This window comes from Fistularia commersonii, chromosome 11 (assembly GCF_037954325.1).
Source record: "Fistularia commersonii isolate RoL2024-O1a breed Wild chromosome 11, RoL_Fcom_v1.0, whole genome shotgun sequence".
NCBI classification, from domain to species: domain Eukaryota; kingdom Metazoa; phylum Chordata; class Actinopteri; order Syngnathiformes; family Fistulariidae; genus Fistularia; species Fistularia commersonii.
In genome coordinates this window covers 7,760,127-7,783,045 of record NC_141294.1, presented here as the reverse complement: position 1 = coordinate 7,783,045, position 22,919 = coordinate 7,760,127, and the positions used below count along the sequence as shown (strand labels likewise).

Here is a 22,919-nt window from a genome sequence, read left to right as displayed (position 1 = left end):
TATGTTCTGATAAGTCGGACTTCGACCCGGTGGCTCTCCATATTAACAATAATGTACTGCCTAAACTATGAACCATGAGTTATCAGTCAAACCTAGTTCAGGCCTCCGCCGATTCAAATTTAGTTTCCTGAGGTTGCATACTTTGACTCCTCTTTCTTCCTAAAAGCAATTTGAGCCCTGGGAACAATCATCTCACTGGCTCGCGCGATGAAATAACCGGCGGAATTTCGTATTCATATTTGCATGAATTGGGTTTATTATGTCCATTAGTAATGCATGGACTGCAGTTACATCAGCCCCGCAGTTCAGGGGCCCGCAGGTCATGAAAATTAAAATTCTGATTAATAGTGGAGGCTGCGGTTTTGAAATAATTCATTTTAAATGAGAAGAGTACAATTTATATCTTCTCAAATTGGAACGGTCTTCTACAGCTTCATTCTGGCAAACGCAACTGTGGCTGGCGTACCTGCTGAACTAAAGATGAGAGCAACCCCGCGGTGTCCACTCAGGCCGCGTTGCCATAACAAGAGCCTCTGCAAGAACTACCCTTCCACGATGGATTAACATGTGATGAAGTCACTCGGGTGATCTTTTCATTTTCTTTTAAACGTAACTTTAAAAATTGAAGATGATGGTCACATCATCTCAGACGAATAAAGAGTGAAGCATGAACTGTTTCACTTGATTTTCCTCAACAAAATCATTATAATTTTATTGTTGTTGACTTAACAAATATGACTAAAACAACAGACGTCATTTTCTTTTTGTGGTTTGACTGGATCTAAAAATTCTTTATACTGCTTATCCTGCACTCAGGGTCACTGGGACGCTAGAGTCGATCCCAGCTGTCATTGGGCGAGAGGCTGGGTTCAGCCTGGAGCGGTTGCCAGTCGATCACAGGGCCACATTTAGCGACACGCGGTTATTTATTTGCAGTTATTTACACTCCAGACTTCCACATGTCTGGCCAATTTAGGGTCTTCAATGAAACTATTGCATGTTTTTGGACTGTGGGAGGAAACCAGTGAACCCGGAGGAAATCCATGCAGATACCGGGTGAACATGCAAACTCCGCACAGAAAGGCCCCCCCAGTCAGGATCGAACTTCTTCTTCTTCTTCTTCTTCTTCTTCTTCTTCTTCTTCTTCTTCTTCTTCTTCTTCTTCTTCTTCTTCTTCTTTCGGCTTTTCCCTTCAGGGGTCGCCACAGCGAATCAACTTTCTCCATCTAACCCTATTCTCCGTATCCTCCTCTCTCACACCAACCACCTTCATATCCTCTCTCACTACGTCCATAAATCTTCTCTTCGGTCGTCCTCGAGACCTCTTGCCTGGCAGCTCCAATTCCAGCATCCGTCTACCAATATATTCTCTATCCCTCCTCTGTACATGACCGAACCATCTCAGTTTGGCTTCTCTGACCTTCTCTCCAAAACATCTAACATGTGCTGTTCCTCTGAGACTCATTCCTGATCCTATCCATCCTGGTCACTCCCAAAGAGAACCTCAACATCTTCATCTCTGCCACCTCTAGTTCTGCCTGCTGTCTTTTGGTCATTGTAACAGTTTCTAGGCCATACAGCATCGCTGGTCTCACCACTGTCTTGTACACCTTTCCTTTTATTCTGGCCGTTAGTCTTCTATCACATAGTACCCCTGACACTTTTCTCCACCCATTACAACCTACTTGGACCCGTCTCTTCACCTCTTTTCCACACCCAGTTAGGATCGAACCAAGGACGTTTTTGCTGCGAGGTGGAAGCGATAACCACTGTTCTGCCCACACACAAAGAACTGAGTACAGATAGGTACAAGTAATGTGTGGGTCATATGTCAGAGAAAATGAAATGGACATGAATCAATAGAATTCCATGCGTTTGCCAAAGTCATTTGGCAAATGACGCCACCTGTTGTGAAGGCACAAAAATAACTTTTCACATTTTCATTGCAAACAACATCTTCTGTTGACTCCCTACCAGCTCTGAAGAGTGCTCCAGCGGCGTAGTGCATGGCCAGGGCGTGGACCAGCTGTCTGGCGGTGGTGCAGAGCGGCCCTCTCTCGAACAGTGAGAAGGTGAGGGGTGTGTGATCTGAAGCGATGTACAGCTTCAGGGAGGCGTGGATGCTGACAAGCAGGTTGACCGGCTGAATGGTCAGTCTATGCAGCCTTACGGGATGGACCAATGCCTGGACAGACTGAAGCACCTGATGGATATTTGTAAAGACCAGAATGGCAACAATTAGTTATTGGATGTAGTTTTTAACAACATATTTGAGTGAAATCATTTCAGTTTTCAAATTAAATACAGATGAAGACAAAAAAACATGAACTAATACAACTATCGCCATAAGATTAGGCTCTTGTGAGATCAGCAGAATCACAAGTTTTGTGCTCAGCTACAACACGCTTTGTTTTGTTTAATTTTATGTCATTTAAACTAGTTTCGTGAATCCGCTTTACAAATGTACCTCATCATCAGTTTAATTTTTAGAACGCTAGACAAGTCTTCATATGCGTGCGCACACAGAAACACACGACTCACACCTTCCATTCAGCTTCACCAAGACCCGAATATCTAAAGTGTGTTTTGAGTTGTGCACCTGCTCAGGGACCGTGGGCGCTGTCCCGCAACCCTCCCTGCTCTCCGGGGTCTTTGAGGCAATGGCGGTGTCCGGGATGTAGGTGTGGAACAGGGTCTTTACATAGTAAACAAAGGTATCTTCAAGGTAGACCCTGGCTGGCTGAAGCAGGAAGCTAACCTACAGGAAAGCAAACACAGCTGCATAAAAATAGCAAATCTTTTTATTCTTTTAATACAAATGTATTGAGTTGTTGCTTGATAGTAATTGAATTTTTTAGGTAGTTGCTGAACTATTCCTACGTTGTGATTTGTTAGAAGTCAAGAAAAGTCATCTCTCAAGTCCTTGCAGTGTAATAGAAAAGTTAAGACGGCATAGCATGTCAAAAGGAAATTGAAGATTAGAGAAAAAAGTTGTGCCTAAAACACATGCAGGACTTAAAATGAGAGCCTCGGACAATAAAACAAATACTAAAATTTGATATCAAGCAATGAATCCAACCTCCTCCACGGTGCATGTGTCCTTAGCCAGGGTCAGGTTCAGCTGGAGGAAACAAGAACGTTTAAACTCTGTGAGAAGCTCTGGAGACTCAGTGGGGTTGTCACTGCTGCTCCATTGAGTCTGGATCTCGGCGCCACCTCGCTGTTCCTGGCACAGCAGCACAGGGAAGTGAAAGCTCGCCCGATTATACAGCTGGTTGTCCACTTGCAGGGAGGAGCAGTAGACTTCGATAAGAGAAGCGTTGGGGATCAGGGTAAACGTGGCCGCAGTGGCCGAAGCAGGGTTGCCGGGCAGCTCTATGGGCTGGGACGTGCGTTCGGGGGTCAGGCTCAGAAGGAGCTTGGACAAATTGAGTCGCAACAGCTCCACAGAGCCCGAGGGGCTGGTGATGTCGTCATTCACCACCGCACTGACCTCACACAGAAGGACACTTAGGGACAACTTGGTGGACCTGAAAACAAGAGAAATTAATTAGCTGATTTGTAAGTATGATGGTGAGATCTAGGGAAACCTGAAATATGTTCCTGAAATACAACAGTAATTCTATCGCCACCGCGCGTCATATTTCTTAATATTTATAGAGTATAAACAATGACTAAAGGTACTTTTGATGATTCAGAGGTTTACCTACAGCAGACCACATTAACAACGGACTGAGGGAAATTGACTGAAAACATAATTGTATTTATTTTTTTTCGTTTAACAAAATGACAAAGGAATTATGTGCTGATGTAATGGAATAAAAGAGTAATGCCAAATTCATCTGTACAATGAATTTCACTCATTGGGGTATTCATTGCCCCCATGTGGTGAAGAAGAGGCCTGGTACAGCAACCGACAACTACTGCATGAAAACAGCAATTGACGATGCATTTTAGCGGTGAAATGCTTACTGACCTTGAAGGTAAGAACTATCACCTGCATGTGTGGGGTCTTACGGTTGAAGTATGAAGGGAGCAAAAAAAAACAAAACAAATGCAAACACACTACTCAGTGCTCACTGACCTGCCGTCCTGGCTGCTCACAGCATCCATGCTGCCCTCTGGTGCCAGCGACAGAACCATGGTTCCTCCCTCGTAACTCACATCTATGTAGAGACAGCCAAAGCCTGGCAGGAAAACGACCTGCACAACACCAGAGAGCAGATATGTGATTACGCCGTAAATCTATACAACGCTAAATCGCTGTGGATAGAGAGCTAAGTATTTTGTCTTAAACAAACACTGAACTTGTATGTATGTGTCAGAGTGCACATGTGTCTAAGTAACTCCATCACCCCGGGATCGGCAAGATCAGCCCCGCGTGTGACGAAAGGAGGCAGATCTCCGCCGAATGCTTCACTCGGCAGTCATAACAAGTCTGACCTTTGACCTCTCAACTGCGCCACACAGGTCAAATGTAGACCTCAAAGTAACCAAAGATACAAAACCTCAGCCTCAACCCCAACCTGCACCTGGCTAGACACAACACTTGTCATTACAAACATCTTGCCAGCCTCTCATGACATCACTGGTCAGACCCGAAGAACTCGGACATATTCTCCGGGTGGACAAGTATGAATAAGTCACTATAACTAATTCTACATTAATAGATGTGGCCAAATTTAATGGAAAAGGAGCGGTCAGATGAAATAAAAAAAAAGAGTACCGATAGCTTAAATTTCAGCGTCTAATGAAATGTGATTGTGTCTAATCCTAATGACCTCTGGGTCCAGAGTTTCAGGTACTATGAGGTTATAAATAGGGGCAATGCTCGAGTGTGAGAAGGATTTTGACACAATCGGACAAAACTTTGATGTTGAAATCTCTTAACCCGTATCCACAAGTGAAAATCCGATGAAATGACAGGTAAACATCCTGTACTGTGTTATGCCAAGTGATTAGATGTTCCAATTGATTCCTTTTGTCAGACCAGGCCTCCCCTGTGTGATGTTGTTACCTGAGTGCCAGGGGAGTTGATATCAATGGGGTCAGTCCAGTCTGTGTTGCTGTTATCTGCTGTGTTTTTCAGCTGCAGCGTGGGCATCGTGTCTTTCTGTCTACATTCGGGGAAACTGGTAAAGTGGTGGTAGAGCTCGTGGTGGAAGGAGGAGTTGGGAGGAAGTGGGCGGCAGTACATCTCTGTCTTTGGAGTTTCTGTAGAAGATAATCAGTAAAAATATGAAGTAATCTTAAATGGTGGTCGGAAAAAAATGAGTACGATATGAAGCAAGCTTAAGAGTCCTGTCGACCCATACCGTCTTTAACACTCTCCCTAAGCAGCATTGGAACTGGACACTTGTTGTGGATCAACATGCGAGGACAGGGGTCCTCGCTGAGAGTCAGGTATGTCACACCAAGGTGTTCCTGATAGGTAAGTACAAGGGGCCTGTAACAGACAGATAAAAAAAAATCAAATCTTGTGGCGACACAGGGAAGCGTTCAGTCCCCTAATGTGACTATACTTTATGAACCATTACACAATTTCAATGTTTGAGACAATCAGGTTGTTTACGAGACCTTTTTTCCTCCTCATTTAAACTCCGACCCACGCTGGGATGGAGGAAGCGTGGCTGGGGATGCACGAGTGCCATCGCTATGTTTAGTTTTTGCATTGTGCTTGGTGTGAAGGATTTATGCCCTGTGTCCCTGAATAAGTTTGGTTTTTCCCTCTCTTTTCTTCTCTGAAACCACCTTCATGGTAAACATCACATGAGTGCTATTTCTTCTTCTTTTTTTTATCTTTGAGGGACGCACTGGAAGGGCTCAGAGGGCAAGGCCTGACAGTTGTTTTGTATGCTTGTCAACATTAATGTTTTCTCAGAAAAAGCCCCAGGTGTGGAGGTTTTTAAAAGTAAAATAAAAACAGAATGTCAGAGGAAGAGTAATGTCAAAGGAAAAACACGGGCCAGGCAGAAAGGAATCAAGAGAAAAGGACAAGCAGAGAAACTGACAGTGGAAATGTTGAGGGCGTTTCTCCCTTAGCTTCATCGCCAAAGTTTAACAAGCTGAGACCAGTTGCAGCGATGGTCCGCTTTATGTCCTGTGCCAGCTCGGTTCAATATTTGCTCTTAATGGACTGTCGCCGCCAGCGAATCACAAACACTCGGTTCACTCACCTGCTGTTCGGGCCACCCCCGGAGGCCGGTTCCCTAGGAACCGACAAACTCAGCCTCGGGAAATCTGGTCGGACGGGGGCTGGGAGGCTCCATGCTCCGGATCCAAAACTAGCATCAGGGCTTGAAAATGAGCTGAAGAGCATGTGCCTGACGGGCAGGGGGAACTCCACATTTCCCCGGTCGCTGCACTGGAGAAGGTCCCAGTATGGCACTGAGCAGGGTTTGGCCAGGGATGATGTTTCAGATGGAGCCAGGGTGAACTCAGCAGTCTCAGGTATGTCACAGGTCTAGGATTAACACATAATACAAACACGATAAATTGAGCCGGAAAGGAGAGAGGAACCAGAGAGTCGATGGGTGTCGACCAAATGGGAAAATGAATTATACGTAAAAGATAAATACACGAATCAGATTAGGAAGGAACGAGCGTTCGCGGGCGAGACCGAGAAGACGGCGGGACACAAATGCAGAAAACGCAAAGGATATGAGATGAGACAGTGCAGGAAAGAAGAAAAGAAAAATTGAGCAAAGAAGATCCATATGATTACAACAAAAGATAAATGGTAAAACCACATTGTTATTGTACTCTCTTATTCCTCCCACTGAGCTTAGTATTAAATTGGTAGCAGAGAAGCCCTGCTGGGCTGGTTTAGCAGCCAGTGAGTGGCGAGTAGTGGAGGGCTATAGGGATTAGGCACATGATGAATAGACAGACTAGAAAGGCATTCCTATCCTTGTTTGTGGTCTGTATTATTGTTAAGCTCATCGCCCAAAATTTAGTTTTTTGAGCTCGTTTTTAAAAGGTCTTCAGTCAATTAGTGGCAACTGGCAAGCTCTGCCATCCCTCTTTAAGGGGATCTGAAGGCACGTTAAATGACATCACTACATTGTTGTTCTCTTTGGGGACAAGCAGCAGATGAAAGCGAGAAGGGAAACCTGTATCCAATTCTGGGTGTTTGTCTAATATCCCTATGAAGTGCCATTGCCACATGGTGAGAACAGTGATGGGAGAGAGAGGGAGCAACATGATCTGATGGAAAACGGCTTGCTACATCCTTGCAAAGCACATGTGGGGTAGTTGAGGGGCAGATATGCGTATGAGTAATGTGCAATGGGAGTATGTGTGAAGCTTCACGAGCGTCATTCTGGCCAGACAGACATGATACAGGATGATTCTCATACATGAAACGCACACCTTATGCTTATGAGGCAGTAATTTACAGTGTACAGAGACCTGCGAGTAGAGCAGGTGGGAGACAGGACAAGGTGATCTGATATATGACGTTCTTAGATGATGTTCTTAGTTTTAGCACGGTGCCAAAACAAGCAGTTGTTTCACATGTTTCAAATAAAGGAGGAAAAAAAAAAAAAACTTACGAAAACATTGTTTCATGTTGAACCGTACAACCAAAGTGATTGACAGCTTTTCATTAAGTAGAACTCCTCTGTGTTCTTGTGAAACTTCTTCTCAGTGACTCTGCTCAAGTTTGTGCGCTATATGTTTGTGTGCATGTCGGTCCGAGAGCGAGATTTGGGAAAAGCTTTGAGGCAAGTCTCGATACCTGGTTTTCAGTTCCAAGCGCGCGGTCAGTCAGCAGAGGCCTGTAGTGCACTGTGTACGGAGTGTTGTTGATGAGAATTGTCGTATCCTCTATCTGAAGGATCTGGATGCCGTGTCTTACCCCGGACGACACACAGAACTGGCACAGCTAGATATAAAACAAGTTTTGATTAATGGGTAGATCTTGCGGTAAGATAAATTTAGCACTGTGGCAGTTGAACTGAGCCTCCCATTTACATTACAAATGTCCCTTCCAGTTGATGATTGTTTAAATGGTCGATGTTACTGCCAAGACATATGTTACATTTACCAATCAACAAGAAGATAGACAGGAAAACCCCAATACTATATATCATATTATTATTATTATTTTAAGAAATAATATATTTTTTTTTGGTTTATCTTATTTCAACCTTGCATGTTGTTTATGTATGTATGGTCGGTTTTAAGGCACCACAATGCCAGTCCTCTATGTGCACAACAAATGGCAGTATTGACAATAAAGTTGACAACACATGGATGGATTTGTCAACATGAACTGCTCACCTTCTGTCTGCCAGGAGCGGCTCCCAAGGTAATGTCTACTTCAACATACCCCTCCTCATCTAGGGTGACCACCTCAGAGCCCGTTCCCTCCTTCCACCGAGGAGAAGTCAGGTCATGGACCAGTTTCAGAGCAGCAGACTTGTGGACCGTGTTCGTATGAGCCCAATAAATGCCAATTTGGAATGCTTCCTGGGTGGGGGAAGGGTGCAAAAAGATGAGAGAACAATGAATGGAAATCAGATGTTATTTAATTTCAGAATTACCACAGCCGTCTGCAAAAGGCACCTGATAAGCTGTCGGGCTAATGTGATAATAATATTGCCTCAGAATGCCTGAGAAGGTCACAATACTTTCGAGGCATTAACGCCAGATTAACATGCAACCTGCTATGATGATTTAATGACATGTCAGTAACGGAGCCTGGTCAGGTAGTTCGGCTCACCGGAGAATACTGGATTGCGGGGATTACTGTTACACAGAGGAAACTGTATATTTTGATCAGCATTGCTACTTCCTCCTTTAACTGTTATGAAGACAGAGGAACAGGCCTGCTGCTGAAGTATGCAGCTTAGCACTTTACACAAGTAGCGACTCAGTGGAACATGAAATAAAGTCAGCAAATTTAGTCTGATGTTACTCTCCAAAACAGGCGGGCACACGGTCAGTCGCAGACCCCGTGGACCTTTAATACTTCTATTTATACTTTCTGGGGCCTGCTTTCAGTTCCACATGTGTGTGCAATATGTCTTCTGGGAACAAATGTGATGGCTGTTGTTTTAAATGTGTTTGCAAACATTTTTTTTTCCACATCAACACTCATGCCAGAGGATAGCAACAGAGGATCCCATGATTCCCTAAGCAAAGCTGGTAGGAAAACAAAAGCCAGATGACAGACTTGCTGATCAAATTTGCAAAAATTCTATCCATTGTTAAATGGCTGATCTGAGGCTTTCATGTTTGTGGTTGATTTTCAATCATTTATTTTTTACTTTAGCAAGTAGAGTAGCGATTCACTTTTAGATTTAGGATTGGGATTTAGATCGAGGTCTTCGTATTGTTATCAATTGTCGTAACCAATTATGCCATTGACTTTCCTATACAAAACAAGAGAAAAAAATGTTTTTAACAGATGACATGCCATTAAATAACAATAACTCAATCACTGAGATAAGGAAACTTACACAATTAATTATTTTCATCATTTAGCAACCCTGTAAAGTAGTTCCTATTCCTGAGAATGTGTAACTCTAACTAAGGTTAGGGAATAATTTCATTGATGCAGTTGATTTTTAGGTCATTAATTCAAATTCGAAGCAGACAAAGAAAAAAGTAGAGAACAGCCCCCATAAGGAACGTCTGAATTCAAATTTTGAACTCTCCCATAAATCCCTCTAAGATTTCGGGTCTTATCAAATATGGCATTTTGAGGAAAATGTAGTTCCGGGCATTTCATTGCCCCTCTTTCATTGCCCAGAGTGCCAGATGTGGGGTGCTGTGCTGCAGATGACACCTTACCTTGAAGTTGGGTGGTACAATGACCTTGCCAGCTGGTATCTGCAGCACAATACTCTCCCCTTCAAAAAGCCAGAGGTCCCATTGGGAGTGATTGGCCAGTAGGGCCCAGGGCAAGAGCTCTACCAGCAAGGTATTTAGGCCCAGTTTCCAGCAGGATAACTTCACCTGCATGGGACTGTCCCACTGTGCCAGGGGCTCGAGCACTGCTCTGTAGGTAGAGAACACATCGTAATAAAAACACTCATGTGACATTCATTGGATTTTAATACAGTGAGCCATTGACATTTATGCAGCGTAAAGGAAATACAATAAGACAGTGATCCAATCATGCAGGAGCCAAAGGACATTATTACGGCCTTTATGGTACAATGGATATGTGCATTTTTAAACATGGTCGGACCCACTGGGAACATGTAACACTGACATCGTTGATGCCTTATACTTTAAAGTGAGTTAAACCAGACAACAGACAAGAATGCTTCCTTGTAGAACAAACGTCAACTGCGGTAAGCTTGTTTCTCATTTAAGCCAGAGCAGCGAGGGACTGTAAACACTTCACCCCAGACTCACAGCCACAATGACAAACATACAGCCAGAGAGGCAGACACACAGCTACCTGTAATGTAGTATTGATAAACAACTCAGCCTGGAAATAAACCCATTTATCTCAATTCCTACTAGTAAAGATACCATTTCTTGTGTCTACTTAGTATGTTTTGCCCACATGTCAAACATGGTGCAGCAGAAATTTTAATGTGTCGCTTCTAAACAAACAACGCTTATACTTCATAAAAATATATGACACAGACCATTAACAAATGGCAACACTAACTCTGAATATACAAATACGAAGACAGGGATGTTTTTCAAACAAATTATGCAATATGTGGAGATACAGGGAGCAGTTACCAAGGCATTTTGGGACACTGATGGGCAGCGCAAGAATCAAAAGAACAAGCAGGCAGACAAACACAGACATTTTTTCCTCCAGTCCTCTGACAAGGCAGTCATTTCCTGGTAAGCGTGGTCTTAAAAACCCTTTAAAGCACCGAGTGCCAGAGGAGGGCCAAACAAAAATTCCTCTGAGACTTCCACTAAATTTCAAAGGCATCAAAGATGACCCAGTCTAAAATCTCCCTAGAGACCGCCTCGACTTGGCTCTTGCTACCTGCAATCTTGAACTTGGCAAACACCCAGACTCCATCACTGTGACAAGGGACCAGAAAAACATGAGGGATGACTATAAATTTTTTATCATGGATTATTTTTTTGTGCTTGTTGATTGGGGAATTGTCCCTGTAGCCTAGGGCAACTAAATGCAGTGCTCATAAATCACACAATAGGATTAAAAAAAAAAAAAAAAAAGAAAAGCGAATGAAAGAAACAACCTCAGCCGCCTCTGTCAAAACCTACCACCCTGCTGGAGCTGGGGTTTCCAGATGTGTAAATTTTGATAGGCACTTTACTTTGAAAAACAAACACGCACACCCAAGTGCACTGAAGCGTGCACATGTATGCGCCTACTAGCCTATCCCAACTGCAGACGCTACACGATGTTTGTTTAATGATCCTGGAGGTGCCCCTTTACCATAAAAATTCTAACAGAGACAGAAAAAATAACATTTTCTGCCTTTTTACTTCCCCTGCCCCTTCAAGACACAATATTTACACACTCTCTGCCAAGGACTCTAGTTTGTTTGGTTACTCCATTGTGTCAGAGAAAAAGATCAGTCTGTTTAAATTGCAGTATCCCTGTTATGAATATTAAGAAAGAATAAACAAATTGAATTGTGGCAAATTTTCACTTGCTATCCAAGTTCCGAGTATATTTAGAGAAAGTATCCCCTAATGACACTTTTAGTTTTTCTCATAGTATTTTTTCCTCATGTTACTTGGTACTATATGTCAAACTGCCAGATTTTCCAGACAAAAAATGAGCGCCCTGGGTTTCTGGCTTGCAGGAATGACCACAGGGACACTGCACTGGCTGAGCAAGAAACCTGAGCCCAAACCTCTAGATACCAGTCCTCTACTCTAATGCAATTTGTGTATCACATGCGTGTTAGTTGTAGGGTTTTATGTGTGTGCGTGAAGTTACATCAACAATTGCAGCTTAAAGAGAGCGCATACACACATGTTTGAATCTGCTGGGTAACGATCAATGTGTTTGTGTATGCACAGAGAAAAGACGATCCCAGATGCCCACAAATGGACCACATTTAGAGCAGATTCACTTGAACACTTTGTAACTTGAAGCCTGGAGGAGAAAATGTGGTTGTGTCTTCCACCGCTATGATCAAGATGATGATTCCTCTGTGACAAAAGACTGACATTTTTGGACAGATTCACGTGTATGCAATGACCCACGTTATATATACAGCCATGCATGAGCTACATAAACAAGCATAAAGTACTGCATATATGTAGATATGCTCAACATATCTATGTCAAACTTAACATGTTTACAAGGCCCGTGGCTTCACAATGCCAGACAGCAAAGCCTAAATCTGTGCTCAGTTGGGACAATCTTTGAATATCTAACACACGCCTTTTTATTTTTCCAGCGAACATCGGAATGTGAACAACACTGAACAAAGATAAGTTGTCCTTGCTAAAAAAAAACTCTTGCAAACTGTGAATCCTTTTATAAGAAACAAAAAATGCATTAGGTGTCTGTGTTATGAAATCCAAATGTACAAATGTAATGCTTGCTGGAAAGGTCTTTAATAAAGATAAGAAAGAGCAATAACTAATGATGATGATGACGATCATGAGGCATCTTGGGAGAGATGAAAGATCACTTGTACTGTTAATATTGCCAAGTTTGAACTGAGAACTTGCATTGAGTCATTGTTTTTCTCCTGCCTATCTTCCACTTTCCCGTTATCCTTTTGGAGCTCTTGAAAATAGGTTTCGATGAGGTCTGTACACATTAATCGTGGCAAAAACAGCAAGGATACCAGATTGTGATACCCAAATATTAATCACTGTAGAACATTTATTAAAAAATCCAATTCTCTATCCTGGCTATTGACCTCCAGAAGCAGTAGTGTTTAGTTTACTATGTGTTTAGTTTATTGTCAACGCACAGATCTGGTGCCGATGACACCAAATTTGACAGTTTTCCATCAAATGGAGGATGTAGCGCGCACATGCATGCACATTTGCACACCTACACACATGCAAATATATACGTTATAGACATATAGATTGATTAACCGGGATGAAATGCCAATCATTTAAATCAGAAGCAAATGCCAGTGTATTTCATGTTCTGCAGGGTGAGTATGGCCACCCCGCACACATCACATTACAAGGAATCCTACCAGTAGTTCCTCTGCCACATCTAAACAAGCAATGTGGTTCCCATTTAACGTGACTCCTTCTAGGTAATGCCGCAACTGCACCTGGAACTGACTATATTAAATGGTATATAAGATACTTATGAAAATATAGTTTCATAATGATATTGGATGACGGCCAGTGCGCTTAGTCACTTGGAATTGTGTGAGAAGACTATTATGAAGCCATGGATGACACTGGAAAATATAACCTTGGTCATCAATGGCATTATGCACGACCTGACTGTGGAATCAACATTGACATATGCAAGATTAAATATCCAGGCTGTAACCACTGCATCCACTGTCAGTAGGATAATTACTCTCCTAGTCAAATCCAAAATGTTGGCTCACTTTAGCTACTAAGACAAAGTCAAACAGGGCAAGATTCCATCAATTTAAATAAAGTACCTGTTAGGATCTTTGGTTATGTATGGCCACGGTGGCTCGGTGGAGGACTTTGCACCGTAGAAGTCTTCCAGGATGTTGTCCACGTTGTTTTCATTGCCATTCTTGTTCACTATCTGTTTAATGAGGCTGGTGGAGATGGGCACAGCACAGTGGGAGGCATCCTCCTCATCCCTGGGAATTACAAAGCAAACATGTCCTTATGCCTTTTCACTCACTTCTCGAACACATTCAACAACACCCTATTCCTCTACAATTAGTTTACACAATTTTATTATTTCAGTTTCTTCCTGGTAAAATAGTTTTGTCATTATGTTTAGAACTGAAAAAAATGTGTTTTTTTTGGAAGACTTATTCACATAATAACTGATTTTCCAGGGCAGTCTTTTTCATGCATATTTTTGCTTGACAATGTCAGATTATGTACCAGTTTCTCTGAATGGATAGCTCTTGAGAGACATATATTCTCACCATGTTGGCTGGAGTCCTGCTTGATAGAATGTGTACTAGCTGTTATAATTTATCCTGATTATCTCCTCCTCTGAGGAGCACATTTGATAAAAACACATCAGTTTCTTTCTCAATATATGAAAAGCATTTACCAACAGCAAATGCTTTTTTGTTATGAACCAAAATATCGGTAGACAGCAGATGATTATTCTTTTATTTTTAGTGCAATTAAACTGACCCCAGACTAAACTTTTTTTTACCTTGTAACCTTGAAGAGAGCTGAATAGGCCTCATGGTTTTGATTTCTGTTCTTGACATGCAGTCTTGTCTTACAAACTCTGATTTACAAAGATCACAGGAAATGGCTAAACAGCAGTAAATAATGTCACTGGATACCTAAACCACAGACACTGGTTAATTATGTTTTTTTAAAGAAGAAAAAGAAACGAAAACAAAAACGGAATCATCCACACAGTGCAATAGCTTCTCATTTTCTGGGCAGCATCCAGTTCCACTTGAAAAGCAAAAAAAAAATGCTTCCTCCTACCCCAAGGCAGTAGTTTATTAATAGAGCCCATTGTCCTATAAAAGGAACTTAGGACCGATTGCCTACGGATATGGGGCAAGAACAAGAAGAGGGACAAGGTGTTGACAGAAGGTTTTTATTTAGAGCTGTTTCTGAGGGGGGAAACTGGAAGAGGCTTCTGATTATAACCTTCGGTTTTTAATGTGGTGGAGAGCAGGACACAACAGCTCTGGTTAGGACTTGTCTATGTCTCCTATGTCACAGACCGCAGCTCTGCTCTCTACCTCGTCCATTAGAGCCCACAACTATGTGTAATTACAGGAAGGAAAGATGAGTCGTTGACCAGTGAATATGCAAGATTGGATCCATCCTAGAGGTTTGGGGGGACCAGAGTGCCTGTATGTGTGTATGTATGTGTGTGTGTGTGTGTGTGTGTGTGAAATTACATGAACAATTGTGGCTTAAAGTGAGCTAGTCTGTGAGGATGGATAGGGATGAAGAATAAAGTGAGCTGGGGCAACAAGAGAGGGAAGTATGTGAGTTTGCGCGGTGAGACGCGGTCTAGGCAGGAGATGCTTCATAAACACAAAGGGCATTGTGGTTTTCATCCAGAGAGACAAGACACTTAGTTGTTTCTGATCATGCTTTTATGAAAAGGATCTACAACAACAGGGGCTGACTATATCCCATGTCACAGTATGGACACTGTGGTTCTTTTATGGCAACTGAAATCCAAACAAACTTTGTGACCAGATATCTAAACACAAACCAGTGACACGAAAAAATTCTCTCAGGGGGAGTCAATTATACTCAATATTTACTCTGTTTATAGAGATCACCAGTAGTTGCTACCAAAAGGATGGATTCCCTTCCATGCCTTTGCATAAAACAACAAAGATTAACAGATAAAGAACACAGTAGGAAAAACAACATCTAAGACTGTACATGTGGGAAACATTTCCCGATGAGCTGGCCACCTGGAAGCAAATTTGACTACTGAAAGACAGCATGATCTGTGTATACATACACACCATATACCTTAAAGTGTCACACAGATACAATTTAGTTGTGTCTACAACTCTATCTTATTCTCTCACACATGAATATATGGGCCATGTATTATTTGAGTAGCTTAGTATTAAACATGCAATAAAGAGGTACATTTATACATGGCACTTATTTATAGAATATTGGATCTCTGCGCCATCTCTACATCAGTTTAGAGGTTCTTGGCCTGAAAAACCTTTAAGGATCTATAGACCCGGATCTATGTGACAGACCCTGCACATAATGAAGTAATGACATCTCCTCTCTGTTCGGGCCTATGTAAATGAGGTGTAATTATGGCTAAACCTGACAAGCTGGAATTGGATTTGTTTCTAAGCAGCTGCCAAACTGACTTCCTGTTTCCCAGAAATGTGCCTTGAAATCCCTGGTTCATTTCTTCATCTTTCTGTCACATAAAAATGCAGTGAGCAGTTGTCTCTCTCGATTCACTCAGTTTAGGCAAACAAAGAAATGAAACGAAACAAAACACCCCCCCTGCATAAAAGAACATTAAAGAAGATAAGAGTCTCTTTTGCAATGCGGTGAGGTTGCTGATGACATAATTTTCATTGGACAAAAAGAAAATTGGCCACCCAGTGTATCTCGGTGATCTGAAACCAGTGGAGTTATAGGAAAAAAAAACATGTAAAAACAAATGACCTGGCAGATTGGACCCTGCATCTGAGGGAGAGAATTCTGGGAATATCACGGAACATGTAAAGAGGTGAGGCTGTTGAGGATCATAAAGATTTATTTACTTAATCTTGTAGGTCATGATTTTGACATATTTTTTTGGGGGAAAAAAGGCATCTGAACAATATCTTCAATTGCTCGGGAGAAATGACGACTCGGGGTCTTGCAGATATAACATATATTTTTTCATTGCAACCAAGCGTTAGGTAATCATATAGCTTTACATCAAACAAAAGTTCATCGCATTTTACCTGGCTTGAAATGTGAGGTGGTGAATGAGGTCTGCCTCAGTGTTCAACAGGGGCTCCTGGTGTCCTTGTCCCTGTATATGTTGACTCTCCCTCAGTCCTAGGCTCCTCTTCTCTGTGTGAACGATTACAGGATCTGGCAAATGGCTCCTCATGACAAACAGTGGACTGAAGATAACCTAAAACCAGGATTAAAAGAAAAGAAAGAAAAAAAAGTAGAATCCACATGTGCACTCTGACTCTGATCATCAGCAGCTCACTACTGGAAATCTAATTTCTTCACTTTCTAATAAGAGCTGTTAAGGAATTAATTCTCTTGGAAAAAAAAAGCTATAGAGAGGAAGTGGTTTCTGTTTGCGCTAATGAAGATGAATCGACCAAATCACGATGGTTTGGAAACACTTTGTGTCAAATCATACAAATGGAGTGCAAAAGCCAAGACGACTCCGTTTCTCATCATGTCAACTCCACTGAAACATTTATGATAAAATCCCTGCTTTAAGTCAGAGGGAAGAAATATGTTCTTAACGTGAGAGCCATGTGGTTTTTACATATTTATCTATGACACTCACCACTCGTTGTTGCATATGAGAATCAGGTTCGATAGTGATGAGAGTACACCACACATACAGCAGTGAACCACCGGAACATGGCACCTATAAGAACAAACTATGTTACTACCAATGAAATCATCTTGTCACTATACACTTTATGGCGCATAAGAGGTTATAGAAACTTCATTGCCCATGTCTTTTTTTTTTCATTTATGTCGTGAAGGTCACATCTATACAAGAACTGCCATAAGAAACACATTATCAGGATTCGTCATGAAAGAAACGTTTCCCGGTTTCTTCCAGAAAGTTAAATATTAAGTCTCACGGATGCCCTGCGGTACTATAACATTACAGAGGTGAATGACAACTGTGACAGCCAGATAATAGACCATAATAAGCAGTCAAGTTTGTCTAAATCATGATTTAAAGCCTTAGAATGTGCCCACCAATGGATGGGCACTCATAACATGTCACTGTGTTGTGTCCCATTTACTCTTCATTAATGCTCTGCAATGCCAAAGCACATTTTATATTTTGCACTTTATGATAGTCTGGGGACATCATTAACTGGTTGGGACAGCATTCTGAGTGAACATTGAAAACAGACTTGTTGAGATGAAGGAGTGAGAACTTTGGCAGACGCATCGTACGACGCCAACAAACTCACCAGTAAACCACTAGAAAAGGAACACAGTGAGAAAGAAATAGAAAAGAAAAAGATTGGGGGACGAGAGATGCACTATAAAAGAGGGTTCAATTCAGTTGAATTATGGTACAGATGAGAAAACTGACACTGACAAGGGGGAGATTCAGTAGGGGGTCTGTTGTACCACAGGACGCCAGGAAAATAAGTAAATAAAGACGAGGAGGTAACTACAACAAGATGGATGAGCCAGCCAGTGTGTGGGTGAGAGTACAGGACACGAAAAAGAGAGTGAAATAGCAGGAGACAGGCAGAGATAGAGAGATCTAAGGACTCAGCTACCAGACAACCCTCTTATTTGGAGCCAAGTCTCCATATGTGTATCGGAAGCCTGATCTGAGAACGAGAGATAACAGTAGAGGTTGGCGCAAAGTCAGAATAGTTTAGACCCACAAAATGAGCTGGAGCACCAGAATAGCGAGCTGTTAACAGCATGGGGTGTTACAAAGTTGAAAAAAATAAAAATAAAATGGGAAGTGTAAGGACAGACTGAGAACAAGAGATGTAAAGAATATGAGATACAATACAATGGACAGAGAGGAGGAAGAATCATCTGGTGCTTATCCTGTAGTGTGAAAGTGCCTTCAAAGCTTCTTCCTGTTACAACATATCAGTGAGTGTTTCCTGTCTATGGTTAGTGTTGTTATGAAAGAGAATAAACTGTATTTTCTGCCTCCAAGCATCTTTGGGTTACAGACTGGGGAATGAAAGGCCTTCGCGAGTCTATCTGAAGAGATGATCTAAGTCTGTTGTCAAAAAATTTAGTAGCTTCTCTGCCACTGTGGCCACCCAGGAGTGGAGGATGCAGTCACGGTTGGTGGTCCATTCACCAGCTACAAATGTGTGTGTCTGTGAATGAAGAGCTACTTAGGGGTGGTGATGTGTCTGATATGTGCATCTACCTGTGTTTGGCACATTCACCAGTTTGCTTTTGCACAACTCACAACAGTATACAGGACTGTCTCAGAAAATTAGAATATTGTGATAAAGTTCTTTATCTTCTGTAATGCAATTACAAAAACAAAAATGTCATACATTCTGGATTCATTACAAATCAACTGAAATATTGCAAGCCTTTTATTATTTTAATGTTGTGGATTATGGCTTACATCTTAAGAAAACTCAAAAATCCTATCTCAAAATATTAGAATATCATGAAAAAGTCATTTTTGTTTTTTTTAAATAGCATTACAGATGATAAAGAATTTTATCACAATATTCTAATTTTCTGAGACAGTCCTGTACAGTAGGCATTTGCATTTGTCTGGAACAGGCAAGTATTCATAAACATATAAAAATAAAAAAGTATCAATTAAGTAAAGATGAATGAGAAATGTAACAAAAACCCCATTCAGTTTGTTCATGAAAATCTCGTTTTTGCCAAAACGAGTGAAAAGAATCATCTGAATCGTGTGTGAAGGACTTCTCTGTACCTGGACAACAGTGCTGGTACTAATCTTGTCCCTTCTCTCCAGCTGAACATCCTGGGACCAGTCTTCATCTCCTCTGGCCCTCACACAAAGCTCTGTCAGTTCAGCATCCTCCAGCACATAGGACGGCAATTTGCCCCCTGCTTCGAGGCAGTCGCAATGTTCTCTGACCACTGTCTGACCATCAGGCCCCACGTAGTGCTGCACCACCCGAAGCTCAATGTCCTGAGTCAGGTAACTGCACATCACCTGGCGCCCACAAATTATTATCTGGATAGAAAAAGACAGACAATCGTCATCACTTGTTTGAGAAACAAGCAGTCAGAAAGTGAAATGACAGAAATGTTCCTTGTGACAGAAAAGTTCCTTGTCTATGTTATGTGACCCTGTAAGGACAATGAGGAGCTTCCCTGGGTATGTCTTCTGCAGGTATCATTTTATCTTTCCTCACCGCTGTAATAAAAATGCTGAATCATGATTATGTAATTGAAAGTTGAATATTCATCCATCTTCTGCCGTTTATCCTGCACTCGGGGTCGCGGGGCACTAGAGGCGGGGTACATCCTGGATTGGTCGCCGGTCAATAGCAGGGCTACATACAGATACAGACCTTTGTGGTGTGAGGCCGAAGCGCTTACTACTGCGCCACCGCCCAAGTTGAATATTTTCATGTAAATTATTAACCCATAATAAAAATTATAAACTGTTTAATGTGCCACCACAACAATTAGATATTATAACAAACAATATGAAAAAAATGTGCCTGGCATGCTAGTGAAGACCGTATATGGCAAGATGTTTGAATTTTGGCGGGTACAATGGCCGTTGAAGTGAAAGGCTATATGGTAGCTTGGGGTTCAATGGTGGGTCATATTTTAAGGATGACACCACCTCTCCAAAATAAAAGAATAAAGAAAAAAAGAAACAGTATTCTCATGGAGGCAGTAGCCAACTTTCTCTGTAGTGGCATCCGCAGTCCCACTCTGAGGCTTTGTGTTGCGAATTGGATGTGACCCGCACTCTTACCCTATCATTTGATTGAATGGGAACAAGATGTAAGTGGAGTCTGGGACAGACAGACAAGGAATGTGAGAGGCCAAGTCTGTTTTGTCTGGTAGACAAGAGGGAGACATTTGCGACACTTGACACTGTTTACATAACACAGTGTCACCACTATAATCTGATGGCATGATGCATTTTCAAGAAAACAGCAAATATGCCTTGTATTTGTGGGAAAACAATTTACCACTATGTATGTTGTAAAAAGACCCAAGCGGCTGGTTCAGGCTTTCCATGGAATGTTTCTGTGAAATGATTTTGCACACTGTATTTGAGCCGCCTAAGACCTGGAGAGAATTACCAAAGCATCCAAGCTTTGCTCAGCTCTTTCATGGGTATGCACTGAGGTTACAGCGATCATTCCCACAACATTATTTAAACAATAGATAGATAGATAGATAGATAGATAGATAGATAGATAGATAGATAGATAGATAGATAGATAGAGAGAGAGAGAGAGAGAGAGAGAGAGAGATAGATAGATAGATAGATAGATAGATAGATAGAGAGAGAGAGAGAGAGAGAGAGAGAGAGAGATAGATAGATAGATAGATAGATAGATAGATAGATAGATAGATAGATAGATAGATAGATAGATAGATAGATAGATGAACAAACTGACAGCAGACACAAAGAGAAAGATAGAGAAAGAGAGCGAGGGATTCAATTTTATTGTAACTGACAGTACAGTAAGGACAATTAAATTTTGTTTTGGCATCTAGACTGATAAGTACAAACAGCAGTTTCAAGAGTTTATATATGTACCCAGTTAGCAGTATTACTACGGTATATACATAAATATACAATGGTTCTGCCTTTTTTGTTTTAGAGTAGGAATTTTCAAGTGTATGTGTGTATCTGAGTCTTGTTTCACAATGTCTGCTGTAACTGTTGAAACAAGTGAGCAACAAGGGAGGACTCATTAGAAGGCACACAAAAGAAAAAATAATGATTACAAGGAAGAAAAAAAAACAACTTGTAAAATGGTTCCAAAGCATAATAGCACCTATCAAAAGAGGTCAGAGGTATATATGCAATTGGATGATAATACTGAAGTAACTGTTTTTTACCATAGAATTCCAAAGCAGACAGATCATGGGGTGGGATCACAATAGTTTTTTTTCTGTGAGACAACAGTTTTATTGTTGTTTAAATTGATCTTGATCTTGCAGTAAATGATGTTTCTGTATCAGTCCTACATTAATAACTGAGAAATTGAGATGACGCAAATGTTATTACAGATAAGTGTGTGTGTGAAGGTTACATAAACCAGATAACAGTAATAAAACACTATTAATAAGAAAAATATACAACAAATGTGGAAATTTGATCATTAATGCAGTACTTTTACTATCCTCAAGGACTACAATTGCTCTTTGTTATAACTAACTTTACATAATGTACTATGAAGCCATAACTTGCACTTCGAAAAGAAATTACATATTGAGAGAAAATATACCTGTTTTTGGACACCACTGAACTGCAGCACCTTTATGATGAGTGAAGCCGTACGTCCCTTGTATTCAATGGTTCTCAGTAGAGTCCCCACGTTGTCGACGCTGAAGGCCTCTGACCAACGCCAATTTCCCCAACCTTCGATGCAGATGTGGAGCAGCTGCAAGAAGGGACAGAGTAGGACACACGCACAAACAGACACGCAAGAACACACACACACACACACACACACACACGAGCACACCCGAACGTACAGTGACAGAAGATACCAAACATCATAGGTTAGGCTTGCTGCCCTTTATTTATCCCCAAGCAAAAGTCATGTAAACAACAAGATACTTTGTTTGGGAGATTTTGGTCGGGGTTAAAACAAAATCCTGTTTACTGGTGCACAGGGCTGCTGCTGTTGGAAGCTTAAATAGGTTACACACATTAAACCGTCCGTTGGAGCCCAGCTGATGTGGAAGCTCATTGTGGCAGCATGTGTGTGTGATGGATGTGGAAGGTTCTGTTCTCTACACATCTAAATAAGAGGCAGATACTTTGGCTTGCATCCATTTCAGCCTCAGATCCATCACTTTATTGTAGAGCACATCCATGTGTGTAGATATGTGTAAACACACAGACTCAGGAGGACAATAAACAGAACCGTTCCCTCTTTTGACATTCTAACAACTTTGCAGTGGAGACTGTTTTCCAACCATGTTTCACATAATTTCATGAATTATGGGTCACAACACTGCAGCATGAAAATAAGTAGAACGGCATGATTTTTAAGATAACGGCATCTGTATCTGCAATCTGTCAATGCCGACATATGTTTTCATTATCTTCTCTGTTGATCCATAACATTATTGTATGGAGTACACAGTTTAGGTTTTAAAACAGTATGTATTGCCATTTATTTACGGCCTTGGCCTCAAGCTGACATCACAAAGCATGCATCTGTATCATATTAAAAAAATAAATCTGCATCACAGGAGGTCAAATGTCTTTTAATATGAACACCTGAGCTATTGTCGAGTACTGTATACTCCAACTCTTCAGCTGCTGTGAAGGACATGACTAGTAAACTCCTCTGTCAAACAATGTGAGTCTTGTTATCGGATTATGGTAACAATACAGGAGCAAAATCATAAATATGGAGGACGATCTAAAGCTTCTTTCCCTCCTGAGGCAGCTCAGCTGACCTTCCACCTGACTGAGC

General features: G+C 41.5%; 1 protein-coding gene across 3 annotated transcripts in view; it reads right to left on the bottom strand.

Annotated features, from left to right (window-relative positions):
• Positions 1-22,919, bottom strand: part of vps13b (vacuolar protein sorting 13 homolog B) — a 288,855-nt gene that overhangs the window by 8,462 nt on the left and 257,474 nt on the right. For all 3 annotated transcript variants that reach the window (XM_086154801.1, XM_086154799.1, XM_086154800.1), the window contains exons 47-61: positions 21,717-21,872; positions 19,202-19,468; positions 17,084-17,167; positions 16,515-16,690; positions 13,551-13,721; positions 9,799-10,006; positions 8,284-8,472; positions 7,739-7,885; positions 6,177-6,463; positions 5,316-5,446; positions 5,018-5,214; positions 4,085-4,203; positions 3,080-3,530; positions 2,600-2,758; positions 1,975-2,203 (exon numbers count right to left, since the gene is read on the bottom strand). In XM_086154801.1, coding sequence (XP_086010927.1) covers positions 1,975-2,203; positions 2,600-2,758; positions 3,080-3,530; positions 4,085-4,203; positions 5,018-5,214; positions 5,316-5,446; positions 6,177-6,463; positions 7,739-7,885; positions 8,284-8,472; positions 9,799-10,006; positions 13,551-13,721; positions 16,515-16,690; positions 17,084-17,167; positions 19,202-19,468; positions 21,717-21,872 — 2,971 coding nt within the window. The remainder of the gene's footprint in view (positions 1-1,974; positions 2,204-2,599; positions 2,759-3,079; positions 3,531-4,084; positions 4,204-5,017; positions 5,215-5,315; positions 5,447-6,176; positions 6,464-7,738; positions 7,886-8,283; positions 8,473-9,798; positions 10,007-13,550; positions 13,722-16,514; positions 16,691-17,083; positions 17,168-19,201; positions 19,469-21,716; positions 21,873-22,919) is intronic.